The sequence below is a fragment of the Cyprinodon tularosa genome, unplaced genomic scaffold (genome assembly GCF_016077235.1).
Source record: "Cyprinodon tularosa strain WSP-4 unplaced genomic scaffold, ASM1607723v1 ctg1140, whole genome shotgun sequence".
Classification (NCBI taxonomy): Eukaryota; Metazoa; Chordata; class Actinopteri; order Cyprinodontiformes; family Cyprinodontidae; genus Cyprinodon; species Cyprinodon tularosa.
Genome location: NW_024037938.1, coordinates 56,506 through 75,972, shown reverse-complemented (window position 1 = coordinate 75,972; position 19,467 = coordinate 56,506). Strand labels below are relative to the sequence as shown.

General features: G+C 42.1%; 2 protein-coding genes across 6 annotated transcripts in view; both read right to left on the bottom strand.

Annotated features, from left to right (window-relative positions):
* The window catches only part of loxl2b (lysyl oxidase-like 2b), a 57,213-nt gene extending 51,065 nt beyond the window's left edge, over positions 1-6,148 (bottom strand). For 2 of the 3 annotated variants that reach the window (XM_038304342.1, XM_038304353.1), the window contains exons 1-3: positions 6,044-6,148; positions 2,171-2,530; positions 1,897-2,072 (exon numbers count right to left, since the gene is read on the bottom strand). In XM_038304342.1, the coding sequence (XP_038160270.1) occupies positions 1,897-2,072; positions 2,171-2,530; position 6,044 (537 nt within the window). In that variant the 5' untranslated portion in view covers positions 6,045-6,148. Of the gene's footprint in view, positions 1-1,896; positions 2,073-2,170; positions 2,531-5,866; positions 6,000-6,043 lie in introns of those variants that run through there. The other variant, XM_038304360.1, reaches the window with a different exon arrangement.
* Positions 6,149-10,222: 4,074 nt separating this feature from the next.
* LOC119796014 (cytochrome b ascorbate-dependent protein 3) lies at positions 10,223-18,060 on the bottom strand. 3 transcript variants are annotated; one of them, XM_038304312.1, is made up of 7 exons: positions 17,915-18,060; positions 17,440-17,550; positions 17,027-17,237; positions 11,263-11,471; positions 11,016-11,170; positions 10,780-10,948; positions 10,223-10,437 (listed from the first exon to the last, which is right to left on the bottom strand). In XM_038304312.1, exons 2-7 carry the CDS (start codon positions 17,536-17,538, stop codon positions 10,411-10,413), a joined length of 870 nt encoding a protein of 289 aa, XP_038160240.1. In that variant the 5' UTR covers positions 17,539-17,550; positions 17,915-18,060; the 3' UTR covers positions 10,223-10,410. The 3 variants fall into 3 exon arrangements, with proteins under 3 accessions (XP_038160240.1, XP_038160247.1, XP_038160256.1); XM_038304319.1 differs by lacking the exon at positions 17,915-18,060 and having other exon boundaries at positions 17,356-17,511; XM_038304328.1 differs by lacking the exon at positions 17,915-18,060 and having other exon boundaries at positions 17,378-17,490.
* Positions 18,061-19,467: the final 1,407 nt, after the last annotated feature.

The window sequence follows — 19,467 nt, the reverse complement described above, 5'->3', positions numbered from 1 at the left end:
TAGAACACTATTTCATACCATATATATATAATTAGGGGTTCCCCGCTCCATCTCGCTATAGGTGTTTGGGGGTCCTTGACCTGCAAAACGTTGCCGGCCACTTTTCATTTCTAAAAAATGTCCGGAGGGAATTCCAAAATCGTCCGGGATTTTGGTCGACTACAGTGCAGCAAGTAGTCGAAACACACCGGGCACAAAGCCGTGAGCTCTGGGGCTGGTCCAGGAACCCCAGAGAACGGGGGCAGGGAGCCAGCGGGGGACAGAGCGACCAAACCCGACTCGACACAGAGCAACAATATAAACTCAGTTTTTCATTCTATGACCCTACAAATGTTCCTAGTAGGAGTCCATATGGAGCTAAATCAGTCTCAAAAAGATTCACAAAGCATACGCCAAGATTTATAAGCATAAAATCAGATCCACAAGCGTAGAACCAGATTCTGAAGTATACATCCCAATTCACAAATGTTCAACACCCAAAGCTTACATCTGTACCTTAAAGGAATAGTACACCCAAAACATGATTAGCCTTCATTTTCTACTCACCCCCATGCTGAACAACACTCTGGAGTACTTTTTTGATATCTCAAATGCATCTGGAGATCTGGGAGGCTTCTTGCTGTCTGCTGACATTCAAATAATGGAGGTCTATGGCGCCCGAGGCAGAAAGGTCCATAAAAGTCCACAAAAAACGTGTCAATATTCCTCCATACTGCTCGTCCAATGTATTCCAAGTGTCCTGAGTGGGTAGCATCCAGAATTTACTCGAAACGAAGTCATTTAGAATGTTTTTAGAGCATAAACAGTAGTGTATAGGATTTCCTAAAAGCGCGAACATGCGCGTTCACGACGCTACGGAAGCCGGCAGACCAAACCAGATGAAAGTGCGCATTCAGCGTCTGCTCTGCCGATAATGCAAGCGTAGAAGAAGAAATGTGCTGTTTACCTGTGCAAAGAAAGAAACAACGAAAGAAAAATGTCTGAGGACTTCAGTGTTGAGGAAGAGCATGAGTTCTTTGCCGAGCTGAATGCGCACTTTCATCTGGTTTGGTCTGCCGCGGTTTCCGTAGCGTCGTGATCGCGCATGTGCGCGCTTTCAGGAAATCCTATACACTACTGTTTATGCTCTAAAAACATCCTAAATGACTTCGTTTCGAGTAAATTCTAGACGCTACCCACTCAGGACACTTGGAATACATTGGACGAGCAGTATGGAGGAATATTGACACGTTTTTTGTGGACTTTTATGGACCTTTCTGTCTCGGGCACCATAGACCTCCATTATTTGAATGTCAGCAGACAGCAAGAAGCCTCCCAGATCTCCAGATGCATTTGAGATATCAAAAAAGTACTCCAGAGTGTTGTTCAGCATGGGGGTGAGTAGAAAATGAAGGCTAATCATGTTTTGGGTGTACTATTCCTTTAACATTTACAAATGAGTTAAAAGTTTCTCACATTCAAGCTGAACAATAACAGACTGCACATGCATGAATATGATGGCAGTTAACGACCATTAACCCCCCAGGTGACCTCCAGGCCAATCCAGTAGGAAGGATCAGAGCCTCCTTTAGTTACCCCTAATTCCATTCTATTCAGTTTATTTCTATAGCTCCAATTCACATCACGTCATCTCAGGTCACTTTCCAGTTCAACCAGATCATCCAGTCAGATTGATTTTCCTGGAGAAAACTCCACCAGCCGCCTCTGGTCTGCACCTGCAGCTCCACTTTCCAGCCATCCAAAACATTCAACCTGAAATGATGCCTAAAAAGTGAGTTGGAGGGTTTGTTGGACTAATAGTCCAATGAGATTAAACCAACCTTTTAGCAAACATCTGCAAAAGTCAACGAGGAGAAGGAAATGAACCGACAGCATGCAGGTTTTGAAGGAGATTACCTCCACATGATTGGGCAGCACGTTGACAAATTTAAATCCAGGGATCCTCTTGTCGCTGCAAACCACGCCTACATCTTCAGTGTGTTTGCAGTCTGAGACGCCGATCCCGTTGGACGGACACAGAGACAACGTCTTCTCTTTCCCCGTGCATCGAAGGTTGTCGAACCAGATGGGTCCTTATGGGATAAAACAGAGATCCAGGTATTATTATCATCAGGATGCATGCCAATAAATGACTAAACATGGAGCCATTTGTTTGGAGTCTGTGCTTTACCTTCTCCTTTCCCATATTTTGAAGAAGGCACCCATGAGACGGCTTCCTGGTAGCCCAGTTCTTTGCACACCACCTGAGCGGCGTGGATGCTGAAGTCGTCATCGCAGACGGTACCCCACGTACCGTTGTAGTAAACCTCAACTCGACCCTCGTTGTGCTTCCTCTTCTGTCCAGCTAGTCTCAGCTGGATCCTGGGGGTATCTGGAGCCAGGACTGGGGGGCTGTACTGTTCCACTTCAGCATGCGGGTACCCCAGCGGGTATCCAAGGTGCTCATACTGGGCGTGGGCCAGCTTCAACACCAGCAAGAAGATCCCAGTACAGTAGGACAGCTTTTGGTTGGCCGGCATTCTGATAAGCACTGTTAAAAAGATAAATACAGAGGATTTTAATAGACAGACGGACAGAAAGATAAAGATATTTATTATCAATATTTATCCATACTGGTTTTTAGCATCCTCTTTACTGATGACATCAGCTGAGCAATAAAACAGAAAAGATGTAAACAGTACAGATCAGGTCATTAGAAGCAGTTTATATTAGTGGAAGCTTAACATCAGAGCTAAACTAAAGGATTATTACTGTCCTTCCATCAAAGATGGAGTCTCAGACATGGAGCCAAACCTAAAGATGCACCTGAGGGCTCCAGCTTAACGATACCAAGGTACGATGTTAAATCCATGTTCTTATGTTCATTTTCTATAAATATTCAATGCAAAATCTTTAATCTGAGATTATATTCATACCTCTGTATGGGGGGAGAATTGTTCTTATAACTATTAAGCATTAACAATCTATACATCTGCTAAAATAAAATAAAAACTGTTCATCAGTTTCCCAATAAATATCAAATTAAGAAGAGTTGAATATAGAATCATTTATTCTGCTGTTTTTAATTGTAAATGATGCTGCTGATTCCCTTTAATTACTGGACCGCTGCTTCATCTGCATCAGTTCAAATCAGTTTACGTACTCTGTGGTGAAGAAAGCCGTCCCACAGCATGACTCAGCCACCACCATGTTTTAAGAAGTTTTTTTTTTTAGAGCGATGGGAAGTAAAGACGATGGTCCTCCAGGCGTCCAAAGACGGAGACAGTTTGACTGGTGTTCTGTCAGACCAGCATACCCACAGTCAATATGCATGCTCAAAACGTCCCTTCCCAGTTTATCCCTTTAGGTTTGCTGGAAAAATAAACTTTAAACTACCTCAACGGGCGTGTATCCCTTTAGACGTACAAAAAAAAACAATATAAGGTCAGATCGCCACACGCTTCAAGAAACACCAAAAAGTGAGTAATTAAATGGTTTTTTGTACATTACTAAAAGGATACATGCCCGTTTAGGTAGTTTAAAGTTTATTTTTTGTAAAAAAGGCAACATTTTCTTTTTAACTGTAACCAAAGAGCTTAAATTCATCGAGAGAGCATTTTGTAATTTGGTATGATTAGCAAAATGAAACCAACATCCAAAGGTCTTCCAAATAACTTGACAGGCTAATGCTAAGTTCACAGCTAACGCGACTGAAGCAGCAGAAGTAGCCAGTATACGTGCAAAGTCAATGGTTGACGCGCATCAAGGTGCAGCAAAAGCAGCTGAAGCAGAACATCCTGAGCTTCTGAGCATCTGAGGCGCTTTAACATGTAGCAGCTGCTGGACGCGCCGCATCAACCAATCAGAGAAGCTGATCTGGGAGCTGGCAGGGAGTCAGACGCAGCACTGCTGATGCAGAGCGCTATGATCACTCCTCTGAAACAGTTTATTAACGCCTAAATTAACTTCAAATGTAGAAACCTGCCGGCAGAATATGTTGGCTTTTATTATCCTGCTGCCTGCAGTTTGTAGCACAGACCTGAAAAACGCTAACATCTACTTCCAGCCGCCACCAACAGGAGGGGAAAACCCTGGAGAGGCGAGCGGGCCTGAGGCAGCTGCTGCTGGGGATTCCCAGTGACAGCGCAGCGCCGGTATGTGGGGGTCTGAGGTAGCCTCGTGAGATCATCCTGATCTCGCGAGCTCTCAAGGTTTCTCTCGCTAATCAGTCTGGAGACTCTCCGTTGAAGAAAATTTGGAGCCGTTCTCCAAACGAACGTCCAATCAGCGTTGAGGCGGGTTGAGCTGTGACGCAACGAGAATTGCGACAGTTCGGTCTAAAGAACATGGCGGCTTCAGCCGATGAAACTAGCGTTAGCGTGGCTATCGAGCAAGTTTTATGGGAATTACAGAGTATTTCTTCACTGAAAGAAGAGCAAAACACTGCTCTGGAGGCTTTTCTCAGAGGAAAAGATGTTTTTGCTCTTCTCCCGACTGGTTTCAGGCAAGAGTTTGATCTATCAATTGGCTCCTCTTCGTCATCGCTCTGTTAGTACGTCATATGCTTCGTTGATCTGATTGGTTTATTTGGCCCGTCTATCACCAACATAGGCCAATCAGCTAACCAGTATTTTCACCCCTTACCAAAATTTCTTCAACGGAAGGTTTCCAGATGGATATGCGGAGCAAATCCATCTGGCGGAGTCAGGTAAGGTCTGAGCGGCTCCCACAGAGAAATAATCTTTGAAGGCAGGATGGTAATCTGGATGAACTGACTGCACAGACCATGTTTTCAGGAGGACTTTCTCACTTCAACATAGATTCTAACTACTTTCTACCCGCTGATCACAGCTAATATAGCAAAGCTGCTCTCTGGCATCGAACACAGGAGCAGCAGAAGCATCTGGACTCACTTTACTGGACGTCTGACCTTAATGAGGACAAGCAGCAGAAATGAAGCAGCAGCTTTTTTTGCTGCTTAGAGTGCTTCTGGTGTGAACGTAGCTTAGCATGCAGCTACTGAAGCTGCTTCATGGGAGAATATGGACCAAACTTCGTCCACAGAGGAACCACCTCCCCACCCAGAAGAACCCAAAGGACCCGTTCTATCTGGAGACCAGATAATGTTCCTAATGACTTACACAGATGAATATGTTCAGTCGTTAAAATATGCCATAGATTGTTTAGGGGTGTCGGAAAGAAACAAATAGCAGTTTTAAAAGTTTTCTGAGTAATTCCAGAAAACATTTCACTGATGAGTGAATAAAGTCCAAAGCATGAATAACTGATATGATTGGATGACTTCACTCCAGATGTGCCTGTCCTGTGAGAAAGCATCTGGACTGACCCATCAGCTTCCCTCTGTAACGTGGCAGCGCTTACACAAGCTGGAGTCAACAGGCTCCTCGCATGGAGTGAAGCCTGCAGCCTGTGGCTCGGCGGACGCCGTCTTTCACAGCAGCTGTGATCAGCAACGATCAGGAGGCATGCAGACAGGGTGGCGCTGCAGCTGCTTTGCATCTGAACGCACTCACATCAGGATCCATTTCCTTTGCTTTAGAGGAAAACATCCCTGGATGGGAGAGCCTGAAACGTGAAACCTCTGAAATCATTTCTCTATGCTGCATGCTGGAAGCTCCTCCTCTAAAAACCTGAAGGACAAACAATCATTAAAGACTCTGCAGCTCTTTGGTATCATATCATGTTTTAATTAACCTCCAGTAAGGACAGAAACAGTCTAGGGATTGGCTGAAAAGGTCAAAATGTCAATTTGCAGGAATGTCATCCTTGCAGACAGTTCTTTCCCAACATCCCTTTGTGTTTCAGGGCATCTCTCATCTAACTGATGGAGCAAAGATAATCCATGAACAGAAAGTCCTGGACTCGCCTCATGTCATCAGATCTTTAGCTCTAGAAACAGAAAAGATTTCCATGTATTTAAACTAAAACAGTGCCAATTAGAAAACAGGAGGACGCCGTGCACAGAAAGAAATCTGTAAAGGAGTTTGGAAGGATGTCCTCAGAGTTTGAAAGATGGAAAATTTGCTGCTGCGGCTGAACTTACTGTTCCGCTCTGAAGATGAAGGTCCAGTTGTTCATGCAGACCCTGGGTGCTGGAGGCAGCTGCTCCTCCTTCTGCAGCTCACTCAGCTTTCACTGCTCTCCATGCAAATGAGGAGCAGAGGAAGGAGCTCCCAAAGCTGCAGAGGCTCCGCCCACCGGCGCCCACTTTGGCAGGGACCCAAGTGAGAGTATTTCATGGCAGCAGCTTTTAGGAGTGTCCGAAACAAAGTTTTTACATTACTGCTGACTATAAAATCTGTGGTTATTTTAGTGACCACAGATAAGAAATAAAATAAAAGAAGAAATTAAAACAGATATTTGACTTATTTTACCTGTTTGCAAACAGTCTTGGTTTTAAAAACTTTAATGTTTTCCAAACTAAGGTCAACTATTTATGCTTTCTTTGTATTGAAACCCTTCCTGTAATCAGAGAGCAGCTTTTGTCCCGTCTGAAGATTAACCTCTTTGCCATCACCCTAATCTTTAGCTCAATTCACAGATTATCAGATTAAAGTCAGGAATCTGGATGAGAGAATCTAAAATCCTGCTGGTTTTTTTTCAAATCAGAAGAAACATGATGATATTTCTTTAAACTCGAATCTGACCAGACTCTTTACAATCTGCTGCATCATGGAAAGTTGAATGGAAGGAAAAACTCCAGGAGAAAAAGAAAAACATAGTCGGCAAATGAAACCCTGAGGAAGTGGAGGTTTTAGGAAACATGACCTGCAGGTGGAGGCAGATCCATCAGAGACGCGTTCAGGACGTTCCTGCTGCTTTCCCTCAACTTAAGGCTGTCTTCAAATAAAGTCCTTTTTTTCTGGATAACGAGCTTTTTAACACCTGATCTATGAAAAATACCACGTGAGGCAGAAGAGGAGTGGTTAGATAAGAAGTGTCTCCAACATGAAGATGAAATGTTTGCTGATCAGAGCAGCAGCGACGCCATCAGCCATCTTCCAGGACTTTTTCCTCTCTCTGGGTTTTTGCTGGGAGACTTTCTGAAAATAATTCTTTTTAAAGCAACACTTAATTTGGCATTTTTAAAGATCTGGAAACTGATGTCTAACATTTCACAATCTAGAGTTACAGATCTGCCAGTTCAGCCAAATTCTAAACTGCTCTCTGCCGCCATCTTGTGTCAGACAGTCGTTTTGCAGGCAGGTTTGCTCTCAGCAGCACAGCTGTTAGTGAGGAACTGGAGCCCCCCCACCCACACACACACACACACACACACACACACACACACACACACACACACACACACACACACACACTCCATCATGTGACTTCTACACCTGTGATCCTTTTTAGAACCAGTGGCTTCCTCTGTGTCACAGGATCTACAGCTCTCACTTTCAACCACTGATCATCATCATCATCATCATCATCATCATCATCCTCATCATCCTCTGTTCTGTCTCCTGATTCTGCCTTTGATTTATATAAAGCAAAAGAAACAGAGATGCAAGTTCTCCACCTAATCAGTTCTACAACTAGTTAGTTCTCTAACTAGTCATTTCTCCATCTGCTTGAACTCATACAGTCTCCATAACACAGTTGGTTTCATATGAGGAGCCGTTTGTAAAGTTAAGCAGCCAAATATTTGGAGCATATTTATGGTTATTTAACCTGTTTAAAGAGAAAATAAGCGGGTTATATTTTCCAAGTTATTTTTTCATTTCATTTCACTTTATAAAAATCAAAATTCCAAAGTAAATATTTAGCTTGTCAGTTAAAAGTTTGTTAGCAAGCCGATTACTTAGTTTGGAAGATAAATATTTTGATCCAGAGTAAATTTTTATTTAACAAACTATTTAGTGTGGAACTGACTTTTTTTTTTTTATAAATGAATGAATGACAGTGAAAAAATGACTTGGACCGAAAAGTAACCTTATTTTTCTCTTAAAAACGCTAAATAACCATAAATTATGCTACTAATTTTTGACTAACTTTCCAAACGGCTGCACAGTAAAGACTTCTGACACGTTTTTAAGTCTGATGGTGCTGAGCCACATGTAGCCACTGCTGCTCTGGGGCACACCCACAGAAGAGAAGCTGCTGGACTCCAGGCTTTCTGAGACACTGCAGGAGTAATGCCTTGCCCAAGGACACACAAAAAACAGAGATGAACAGAGCTGGGGTTTGAACCCACCTGTAGTGGCAATCTCTCTTCATTTTCCAAAATACCACCTAGAGCTGCAGACATTTCTTCAATCGCACGACATGACAAGTTCCTAAAGTTTTGATGCCTTTACTTAGAAATTAAAGGGTTAGAAAACCAGAAGGCGCACGGTAAGAAAACTTTATGCTCCCATGCCTTGTGCAGCTCTGCACGTTCTCAGTTACATCACTTAAAGGGGCAGTCATCAAATATTTTTTATATCAATAACTTTTCTTAGAACTATGAAATACACAATGACATGAACTAAGAATAGGGCTGCAACAACGAATCGATAAAATCGATAAAAATCGACTTTTAAAAGCGTTGGCAACGAATTTCAACATCGATTAGTTGTGTCGTGCGATTAATGCGTCATCCGCCACCGCCGTCATAACATCCACTTGACTGAAACGGGGGAAGAAAAAAAATACGGCAGCGCCGCAGGTGCAGTGTTGCCAACTCAGCGACTTTGTCGCTATATTTAGCGACTTTTCAGACCCCTCCAGCGACTATTTTTCAAAAAAGCAACTAGCGACAAATCTGGTGACTTTTTACGGTGTCACTGGCGGCTTTTGGAGACTCTTACGTGAAAGCATGTATCGTTCCTACTCTGCCGTGGGGCGCCTCCCCCATCCCAACCCCGTTCTCCCGCAGGAGTCCCTCTCAGCGCTGCAGTCAGAGCCGCAGGATGTTTACCCTCAGCGTCCAGACTGCAAATGAAGCGCGCATGCGCCGGGATTGACGGCGCAAATTGATCACAATAATTAAAATTGCCTGCGCTTTGTAAAGTGAAAAAAGTCATAACTTTTGTCAAAATAAATGAACATGGCACGGAACCACCATGTTTGTTTGGTTTTAAAGTGGGGAAACGTAACGTTAGTTTCTCAGGTAGCTCATCTGATGCTTTCCTTACCGTGTTAGTAGGTTACAGACAGTGATAAGGTTGGCTACTTATTTTACTTTTAATTTCATTTGAATTTGCTTAAGCAGCGTTTATATTTACTTTATAAATAAATTAACTTGCAAATTATGAGGGCAAGGCTTTTAAAGTTTAAATCTTCTGGCAAAGATAAAGTAAAGAAGATCCTGCAATTTATGGAAGTAAAGCAGAATAAAATCCAGCAAGATCAGTAATATGTCAATTAATTATCTGCCACATTCCCATGTAAATATCTGTCTTTGGAGGATGTGTTTTTTAGCACCCCTAGTTCTCTCATTTTTATTCCAAATACAATTTATAATTTGAATCACAGGGCTATTTTTATCTCTATGGTTCAGTATTTTCTCAAGTAGCAACTTTAACTGCTATACTTTCCTGTCTTAAAAGGCAGAACTCTTCTAGTCTAAAAAAACTCATTTGTTGAAATGGGGGGGCCTATTGTTTAACCCCTTAGGGGCTTTTAAAACATAAATGTCTTTTTTTGCGCTTTATGAAACAAAGTAGCCTATATTTCTATATTTTGTGGATGTACAGCTACATTTCTCATGTAAGTTTGCGTAGTTTTAACACAAACATTTATTTTTCATATTGCACCAGGACAGTTAATGAGCAACCTGTACTTGTGTGCTTGTTTGTTCTGTCTAAAATGTTTATTTTGGAATAAAGAGATTAATATAAAAAATATTTTTTGTCCGATTCATCGATTAATCGAAAAAATAATCGGCCGATTCATCGATTTTTAAAATAATCGTTAGTTGCAGCCCTAACTAAGAATGAAAGAAAATATAAACTGCAACTATGAACTGTACTTATTTCTTGCATATTCTATCTTTTCTGCTTTATGGCTCTTACACCACCAAAGTCACAAAGTTTAGTCTGATCTTTCCTCTTAGATGCTGAATTAGCAACAATTATGTAATAATGTTGGAAATATCATTGGTTTGATTTCTTCTTCTAAAGGTTTGTTACTTTAAGAATCAAATGAAAAAAATAAAGCATTGATGATCTAATCCATGACTGTCGTTGAGGTTGGAGCAGCAAGATAAGTGATTAAAACAAGGAAAAAAACAAAGAAATTTCACAAAAAATTTATTATTATTTGGATGAAAAAGCAACTTTAAATAAAACTATTTTGATAAATATTTACAAACTGAACAAGCAGATTAGTCATTTATATGTCAGCCATAAACTTCAATCATTGTCCGCAAAATAAAAAACAAATAAAATCATCTTTTCAGTCAGCAGTGATGAACTTCCTCCATTTTTAGTCATCTTCTTCCTGCAGCAGCGGCTGTAGGACCAAAAACATCAGTTATTAAACATTAAGAAGAACCAGACGGTTTGATCTGGAAAAAAATAAATCTAGATAAGTCATTTTTTATTAAAATCAGTGCATTTGTTCTTGGATTAAGGAGGTAAAATAGACATTTTGCCAATGGAACAAAACAATTTACACTTAAAATAAGAAAACACAATTGCATTGTCTTATTTAAAGTCCATATTATCTAATTATCTCATTTTAAAAGTAAAAAAAAACTCATTCATTGGCAAACTATCTTGTTTACCTTCTCAAATTAAGGGTAAATACACTTAATTTTACTTATTTCTGGATGTTTTTTCCAGCTCCTCTCACCGTGTACGCCGTGTCTCCGGGCCTGGAGTCTGGCCTCTGCCAGTTAACGTTGGCCAAGATCTTTAGGACCACCAAGCCGAAGGCCACGATTAAAGCCCCCAATGTGTTTCCTAACACGGCCTCTGCTGGGAGGCTGGAGTACGGCTGCGTCCCGTTAGGCGTCCCCTTCCTGTGGAAACAACCAGCGGTCAGGATTCCCACAGTGGCATCATCTTAGAGCAGCGCAGACCACTCACAGGACAAAGAAGAGCTTCTCGTTGATGCCGGAGATGCAGGCGGCGACGCTGAGCAGCAGGATGCTGCCGCCCAGCCACACATGGACGGGCTTCAGGAGTTTACGGAACGCCACGGGGGAGCAGGGCAGCAGGAAGCCGGCGAAGCCCACCGCCCACTGCAGAGATGAGACGACTCAGAATCAGACATAATCCCAGAGGGAAATTACTTAGAAAACAAAACCACATTCCTCCATTAGGATCCATGTACCTGAAGAGCAAAAAGAGCCACGGCAGTGATCCCGATCCAGCTGTGCAGCGAGTAGAGGTTGGCGATCTTCTGGGCGTTGTGGAAGTCAAAGACGGCGCAGAGCCCCAGGATGGACAGGATGAGGGAGAGCAGCATCAGAGCTGCATGGAGCAGCTTCCAGGGAAGTTTATTCTGACCCCAGGTCAGCGGGACGCGGTACACCACCGCTCCTGGAAAACACAACCGAAATCCACAGGAGACATTAGAGGACGAGATCAGGAAGAAGCAGATCTTCTGCATCTGCTGTTTGATGAGGAACTGGTTCCACAGGATGTCGTTACGCAACTTTACAATCAGTCCACATGGGTTCTGTTTTTAGGTTCCAATCTTTTATTAATCTTTAACAGAGAAGCAATGATTGAGCAAACAGATCACCAGCGAGCGCCTGAAATGTGTTCCCAGTTAAAAACCGTTACTGACCTGTTTTCTTCCACATTCTAGTTAAAATTAGAACATTTCAAGCGTCTCTGTCCACCTTTCAGCATTTTTCACTTTTATTTGATGATTATTCTTTTCTGACGAGCAGAAGGAAGGCCTCCCCACCATCGCCCTCATCAGTCACACTAAGGGTCACCAACTCCTTGGAAAAAAAAAAGGTTGTGGTGATTTTTTTTAACTATTTGACTCAAACCTGATTAAATTAGATGCATATTTATCTGTAACATGAACACATGCAAAACTGATTATTATCCAGCAATTAACTTTAATACAAAATAAACTTTTGCTGAATAAAATAAGTATCTGAAACATAAGCCTGTCCGGCTTAAAGGTGTAGTAGATCTTTTTTGACGCATTTTTTTACCATGTGGCTTAAAGATCTGCCCACAGCTGCATAGCAAGCGGTGAAATAGAAGGACTGGAAGTGAAACTAAAATAAATGGCCGCCGCTACAGTGAGAAATCTATTAATAACACCAACCAATCACAGAAGTAGGTCCGTTGTACACGATTGGTTCTGGACGCGTCAATCATGGTCTTCTGCTACCCGATAGAGAATGACATTTTTTCGGGAATCCCACGGGTCATGGGATTCCCGTGGGATAGGAGTCAGTATTAGTAACGATCACGTGATTGGGGCGGTACAGGATTAAACATTAACCGGAGCAAACCAATAGTAACTAAACAACAAAAAAACTAGGATCGATGCCAAAACATAAAATAAAATAGAAAGAAAAAAAAATCCAGTACTGGCGCCGCCATTTTGTAGTTTTTTTCCTTGAAGCCTACACTATAATGCGAGTCAAAAAAACTACACGACCCAAAAACCAACAGTGCTTCCGCTCTGAGTTTTTCACCCGCGCTAAAAAAAAAACAAGAATGGGAGTGGCGCAGGAGCGGGAGTCATTCTGAATGGGAGTGGGAGTAATTTCACCAGGAGTGGGACGGGACAGGATTTAGATTTCTGCTCTGGCCCGGGATCGGGATTAGCCTGGGTGCCATTCCGAACTTAGTCCCGCCCACAACGTTTGAGGTCGGGAAGTTCGGTCTGGCATTGCTCAATAGTAGCGCGAGTATGATCGCCCACTCTCTGGCGGGCCAATCAAATTGTCAGGGCGGGCTTTATACGATGATGGACAGATGATCAACAGTAACGTAATCAACCACGTGACCAAAGCGCGCTTGGGTGACAACAATAATGGCTGCCGCCGGAGAGTTGAGGTGAGTAGATTCTGCTATTAGGTCTGTTCTAGAAGATATCGACAGCAAATAAATTTTAAAAGAGGAACAGAGAAACGCGATCAAGGCTCATCTTCTTATTCTAGGCGTGCAACTGCACGCTTTGATTTTTGTGGACAACAACTATGCGTGGCTTAACATACGTCACGCACTCCGTTGCTCTTATTGATTGTAGGTCTATCCAATTGAGTGCAGAGGCATTTTTTTCCCCTGGTTCATTCGAAACACGCCCCATAATCACAGCTCTATGGAGCAGCATCAGACTCATTCTGACTAGAATTGAGTTGGACTACGTCAGGCTAGTGTGGGACGGGACAGGAGCGAAAATCCACTCCCGTGTTAGTCTCTAGTACCCGACACACGAACCAGTCGACCCCCCAATGCTCGTGCAGGACGCCATGGCTGGAACCTAGCCGCTGCTATGCTACGTTACTGCATGTTTGCACCACATTTATTAATGCTCTGAACTTCCAGATCGCGTTTTTTTGCACCATGTTTTTTTTTCAACACTGTTTACATTTGATTACTGCTGCACTTTATGGAAAGGAAATATCATGAAAGCTGTACAAAACAAAATGTCTTGTTGTTTACGCTCTGTGTTTACAAAACGACAATAACTGTTGTCTAAGACTAAATGATCTTCTTTGGTTGCACGCCGCCTGCAGCGCTGACCAAGCCCCGCCTTCTGCTGGGCTCAGACTTGATCTTTTCTATTATTAAACCAGGAACGTCGCTGGAAACATTCATGTTTTTTCCATATTTTCCAGTAGCCTGACGTAGTCCTACTCAATTCTAGTCAGAATGAGTCTGATGCTGCTCCATAGAGCTGTGATTATGGGGCGTGTTTCGAACGAACCACGAAAAAAAATGTCTCTGCACTCAATTGGATAGACCTACAATCAATAAGAGCAACGGAGTGCGTGACGTATGTTAAGCGATGCATAGTTGCTGTCAACAAAAATCAAAGCGTGCAGTTGCACGCCTAGAATCAGAAGATGAGCCTTGATCGCGTTTCTCTGTTCCTCTTTTAAAATTAATTTGCTGTCGATATCTTCTAGAACAGACCTAATAGCAGAATCTACTCACCTCAAGTCTCCAGCGGCAGCCATTGTTGTTGTCACCCAAGCGCGCTTTGGTCACGTGGTTGATTACGTTACTGTTGATCACCTGTCCATCATCGTATAAAGCCCGCCCTGACAATTTGATTGGATCGCCAGATATTGTGCGAGCATACTCGCGCTACTATTGAGCAATGCCAGACCGAACTTCCTGACCTCAAACGTTGTGGGCGGGACTAAGTTCGGAATGGCACCCAGGCTAATTTTCCTGTCTCCATACCTTCGAAAATAACAAAAATAAAGCTACTAGAGACTAAAAATAGTCTAAAAAAATTATGTAGCTACGGCTAGCTAGTTAGCTCAGAAACCAGTTACATTAGCAAGAGAAAAGCTACAATCTTTAACCTTTTTTATTAAAACTTTCTTTTAAAACAACCTCTCTCCCAGTTTCCATCTTTTGGGTAGAGATGTGAACGGTACAGGCCGTAGGTCCAGGTGAGCGGGCCGGTTTACGCCGATCCCTCCTCCAAACAGGGTCCATCTAATCGGCTGATCCCATCATTTTGCAGTGGGTCAGCATACAGTGCGGCTGATGAGGGTGATGGAAGGGAGGCCTTCCAACCTCAAAGACTCAGACTGATGACACATGACTGACACATGATAATGTTAACATTTGAATGGAAATATGGCTGCTGGTTAACAGCTCATACTTTGCTGGACTTTGCTTTCTGGAGTCTCATGACTGAGTTGAAGTTATGGTTTATTTTATGATGCTAATGTCTCACTCTGCAGGTCAGAGGTCACTTCCTGGTCCAAGGAGTCAATATGTGAGGTAAAAGTTAACAAACAGTGAGGTGCTGTCAGTCCAGCTGGTCTTCATGAACATTTCTTTCTGAGCAGAACAATGACTTCAGGAGTTTACAGCTCAGAATGTCTGAGAGCCGAGAGGATGAGGTGGAGATGAAGGACCCAGAGGATTCGCTCCACTTCATATTCACCAATCTGCTCAGTCAGAGGGGGATTTACCATTAGGCAATACTAGGCCGCTGCCATAAAACTCTGTTTCCATGTTTGGTTAATACAACTATTCCTTATTTATTCACATTAATTATGTTTTTGATAAAAATCCTTTGGCTAAAACACCATCAGAACGCTGATAATATTAAGTGTGTCTCAGCCCCCCCCTTCAGTGTCCACCATATTGGATCAGTCCATTTGCTGCACATGTTCAGAAAGGTCCAAACAGACAGCAGCAAACCATTTGAAAACAAACCATGCAAAGAGCAGTGTTGCCAACTTAGCGCTTTAGTCGCTATATTTAGCCACTTTTCAGACCCCTCTAGCATTTTGATTTCTAAAAAGCTCCTAGCGCCAAATCTAGAGACTTTTTTCTGCTACTGGAGACTTTGGAGACAACATCTAAAAGCAGCGAACTCTGCTCTCCAGAGCGAGTAGATTGGTAACCCCGCCTCCTGCTCTCCTCTATCTTGTCTGCTGTCATGATTCATGCAGCTATTATTTCATCCAAATGAAAAATGGAGAACAGATAAGCAGATCATGGCTTGTCTACAGTGAAAAGAAGGACTGGGTTATTTACTTTGGCCTTTTTGGAAACACAGGAAGGAGCAATCAGCTAAGTGAGCTTAGTGCTTGGAAAAAATCTTTCATTCCTTTAGAGACAGCATGAAAAGTCAGCTGAGTACAAAACATAGAGAGGAAAACAAGAAGAAAAGGGACAAGAAGAGAGGGACACAACCTAGAACAGATAATGGATGTCTATTCTATTAACATTTCTACATCTGGACAATGGGTTTTATGTGATGTCTTCTCAATTCAGAGGGCCCCCTGCCTGTCTTTGCCTAGATTTCCTAAATCCGGCCCTGCGCTCAGTTTCCGCCCCACAGACCCCGCGGCCGTCTGTGGATCTACTTTTCAGAGGAAGTTACAGTCGTCACCTTCCTGAAGCACAGATCTTCCTCTGGATCCTCATCAGCGTCTCATTCGTCCTGATTTTAAGGAAATGCTGCTGTGATCAGTAGCAGCCGATTCATTTGTCTTCAGATTATAATCCAGTTCTGAATGCCGTCATAATTTGACAGAAATTTTTAAATTTATCGAAAGGCTTCCCGTTTCTTTCCTCTTCTTAAAAGGATCAAACATCTGGAATCCTCCAGCTCCTCCAGTCCAGCTGTGGAGTTTTTCCTCTCCACTGTCGCCACAAACATGCTTAGTGTGAGGGATTGCTGAAGAGTCAATGAGTCGATGCAATCAGCTGGTTTTCCTTAGATAGAAGACTTTGAATCAATCTGACTGGATGATCTGGTTGAACTGGAAAGTGACCTGAGATGACATGATGGGAATTGGAGCTATAGAAATAAACTGAATAGAATTGAATTGGTTAGAGAGTGTTTTTTTCTCCAGGATGAATGTTTTTCCTGGGTTACTAAACTAGAACTCGGTGATGAATCAGGCGACACATAACAGGAACTACAGCTGAACAGTCGACCCGGCGCTGCGGTGACGACTAACAATGGATTTCACGCCGGATTATCTCACTTCCTCCTGGTGACACAGATGAACAGACACTTTCTGTCCCTGAAGGAGGATCCAGAAAGAACTGTGGTATTATTCACTCTAGATAGGTTTCACATGAGATTAAATATTATATAATGAACAGCATCTAATTCAGGGAGATTAAAACTCAGAGATCCATCATCTTTAGAACAGGCGGTGTTCCTCAGGGCTGCTTTTTTGGGACAAATATTTCTAGAAGTTGTTTTGCTCGTTAGCAGTTACAAGTTAGAGGCTGAAGATCCTCAGGCAGCGGGAACCTTCTTCCAGCCAACGCCTGACATTTAAAGGCTTTAACTTCCTAATCAGGAACGGCTGATCACATGATCCGCTGGGGAAAATGAGGTCCAGCCACCTGGAAGGAAACATCAGCGACCACAGAACATCTGAGGCGCCATCAGCAGAGAGAGAAGCGCCTACCGTAGCCGTACAGAACCAGCAGGCCCGTCACCATCAGAACCGGGTGCCAGTTGAACTGCAGACCCGATCCGTCCCAGGCGAAGCCGCCTCGCCACCTGCTGCTCCACAGACTCACGCACGCCACGCTGGCGACACCCAGAGCCACGCACAGCAGGGAGCACAGGTAGAAGAGGAGAGAGGAGCTCATCCTGGAGGAGGCTGTCAGCGCAGGCTGGAGGAGAACAGGAGAGGAGAAGCAGAACCAGCAGATAAAGGTCAGCTACAGGAAGAGAAAAGGTTCATTTCATTTAATGTTGTTGTCTAGAAAAAGCTCAAATAAAGATCCGAACCTCTAACAGAGGAGCTCCTCACCTCCACAGCCTGAGAGAAAAGGAGCAGAAGCAACAGAACCTCCCTGTCAGGAGGAAACTCACTGTGTCTCCTGCTGCTCCTGCACCTCCTGGGTTCATTCTGCGCAGAGGGAGGCGGTCCGCGCAGGGGCAGCTGGGAAATGGAGTTCCGCTGTGCTGCATTTCCTGTCCCCCCTCCCGCAGGAAAGGGGCGGGGCGTGTTTCAGATGAAAAAAAGCAAACATAAAAAAATGGTTTTAGGGAAATATCACAGAAAAAACTGCTTTACTTTTTATCTCATTATTTATCTGTGTCAATAATCCTCCAAACTGCAGCAATTAAAATGTTTGTTTAAAAAAAAGAAAGAAAAAAAAGCTAATAAACAACAGAACATGCCCCCCCCCTCTGCTGGAGTAAATAAAATATTTCTAACCGCCAAAAGACTGAATCCAGGGTCACTGCAGACCTCTGAACGAGAATCCACCATGAATTTACCTCATTTTAATATTATGATCAATAAAAGTGAGAAATATTAAAAGTGTTTTATTGGTTTTGCTACCTTCTTAACAGCTGATCCAGACAGGCTCCTGGGAAACCATGAATAACTGGAGAATAGAGCCCAGCAGGTGTTTGGGCTACAGGTAAACTGCTTTCAGTTCAGGAAAATGTCCTGTTTCCGGCTTTCCAGCGCAAGGCATTGTGGGATATGTGGTTCTTTTCTCTGTGACCCGCTATATAACCTGTTTACCTAACCCTGTTTATTTATAAGAGTCGAGGCCTGCAGAGACACTGAGCTTTCTGTTTGAAAACAAACATTACATCATCAGAACATTAAAGAAGCTTTTTATAAACCAAAGTTAATCTGAGCTGAAGGACTTTATTATTTATTATTTGAAAGGAAATTTGGTTCTATATTATTATTATTATTATTATTTTAAAAGTTAGCTTCTATCAAAAAATATATTTTCAATTAAAAACGCCTTAAATGAAAAAAAACAACAACTTTCCAATCAAAGAAAAAAGGTATTTAAATGAAAAAATATAGTTGAGACTCAAAAACATTTATTTCAACAATGCTACTTTTTTTTGACTAAAGCAACTTTTTTAAACTGAAGTAAAAGTTGTTTTTGGTTGGACCATATAATGGGTCTAATTCAATAAAAAAATAATTTGCTTCAAAGAAACAAACAACAAAATCAATGAAACAAGTCAATTTAATAAAAAGATGAATGTTTTCAATCATAGAAAATAGTTGTTGAATGCAAATAAAATATTTTGAGACTTCAAAAATTTCATTTGAACACTTTCTTATATTTTTTATTGAAAATTTTCTCTTTGATCGAATTAATCTTTTTTGTGTTGGGGTCTGACATGGAGAGCACATTTGTTAATCATTCAATTCCAAAGAAGTTGTTTCAATCAAAAGAATATTTTTACAATCAAAGAAAAAAAAAAACTGTTCAAATGCAAAAAAAAAAAAAAAATACCTCCGTGATTTATGTTTTTTTTTTTTCATTGTTTTGAATTGAAAAATGTTTGAAGGGTTTATTTTATTTTATTTTTTTTGATTGATTGATTGATTAATTAATAAGTTTTGACTCAGCCGTCCCGCAGTGGGCGGGTGCTTCTCTATCAGTCACAAATGTTTGATTGACAAGTGTCTAAACCAACCTTGACATCATTTTGACTAAGGCGTAATGTTCTCTGAGCCGGTGAGTATTTGCTGCGCTTTGGCGCCACCTGGAGGCGATAAACTGAATAAACGAGTAACAGGATAAACGAAAAATAAATAAAAAGCATCTAGATTTGATTAAACAAAATAATATATATAAATAAAAAACAAAGCATGTCTCCATGGAGACCAGATCTTCATGCCTATCTCTCATATCTCCATGGCTCTGGTCTCCACCTGTTCAGTAATGCAGGACACAGAATTTTATAAATTTATAGTTTGTTTTTTTACTTATAGTTTCTGTTAGCATCCGTTTTTAGCTTTCTGTTGGTTTTAGTTCCTTAGTCTGAATTATTGTCCTGCTGGATCCAGACCCTCCTGGAGGTTCAGGTTGTTCTGCATCTCTGCTCTGGGCTAAAACAGCTTTTCCTCCATGTCTG

Coding starts and splice junctions, on each gene's coding strand:
- LOC119796014 (XM_038304312.1), bottom strand. CDS start 17,538: ATGCAGCACAGCGGAACTCCATTTCCCAGCTGCCCCTGCGCGGACCGC. Junction 11,472..17,026: donor GCTGGTTCTGTACGGCTACG/GTAGGCGCTTCT, acceptor TGTGTTTTCCAG/GAGCGGTGGTGTACCGCGTC. Junction 10,438..10,779: donor CCGGAGACACGGCGTACACG/GTGAGAGGAGCT, acceptor TTGGTCCTACAG/CCGCTGCTGCAGGAAGAAGA.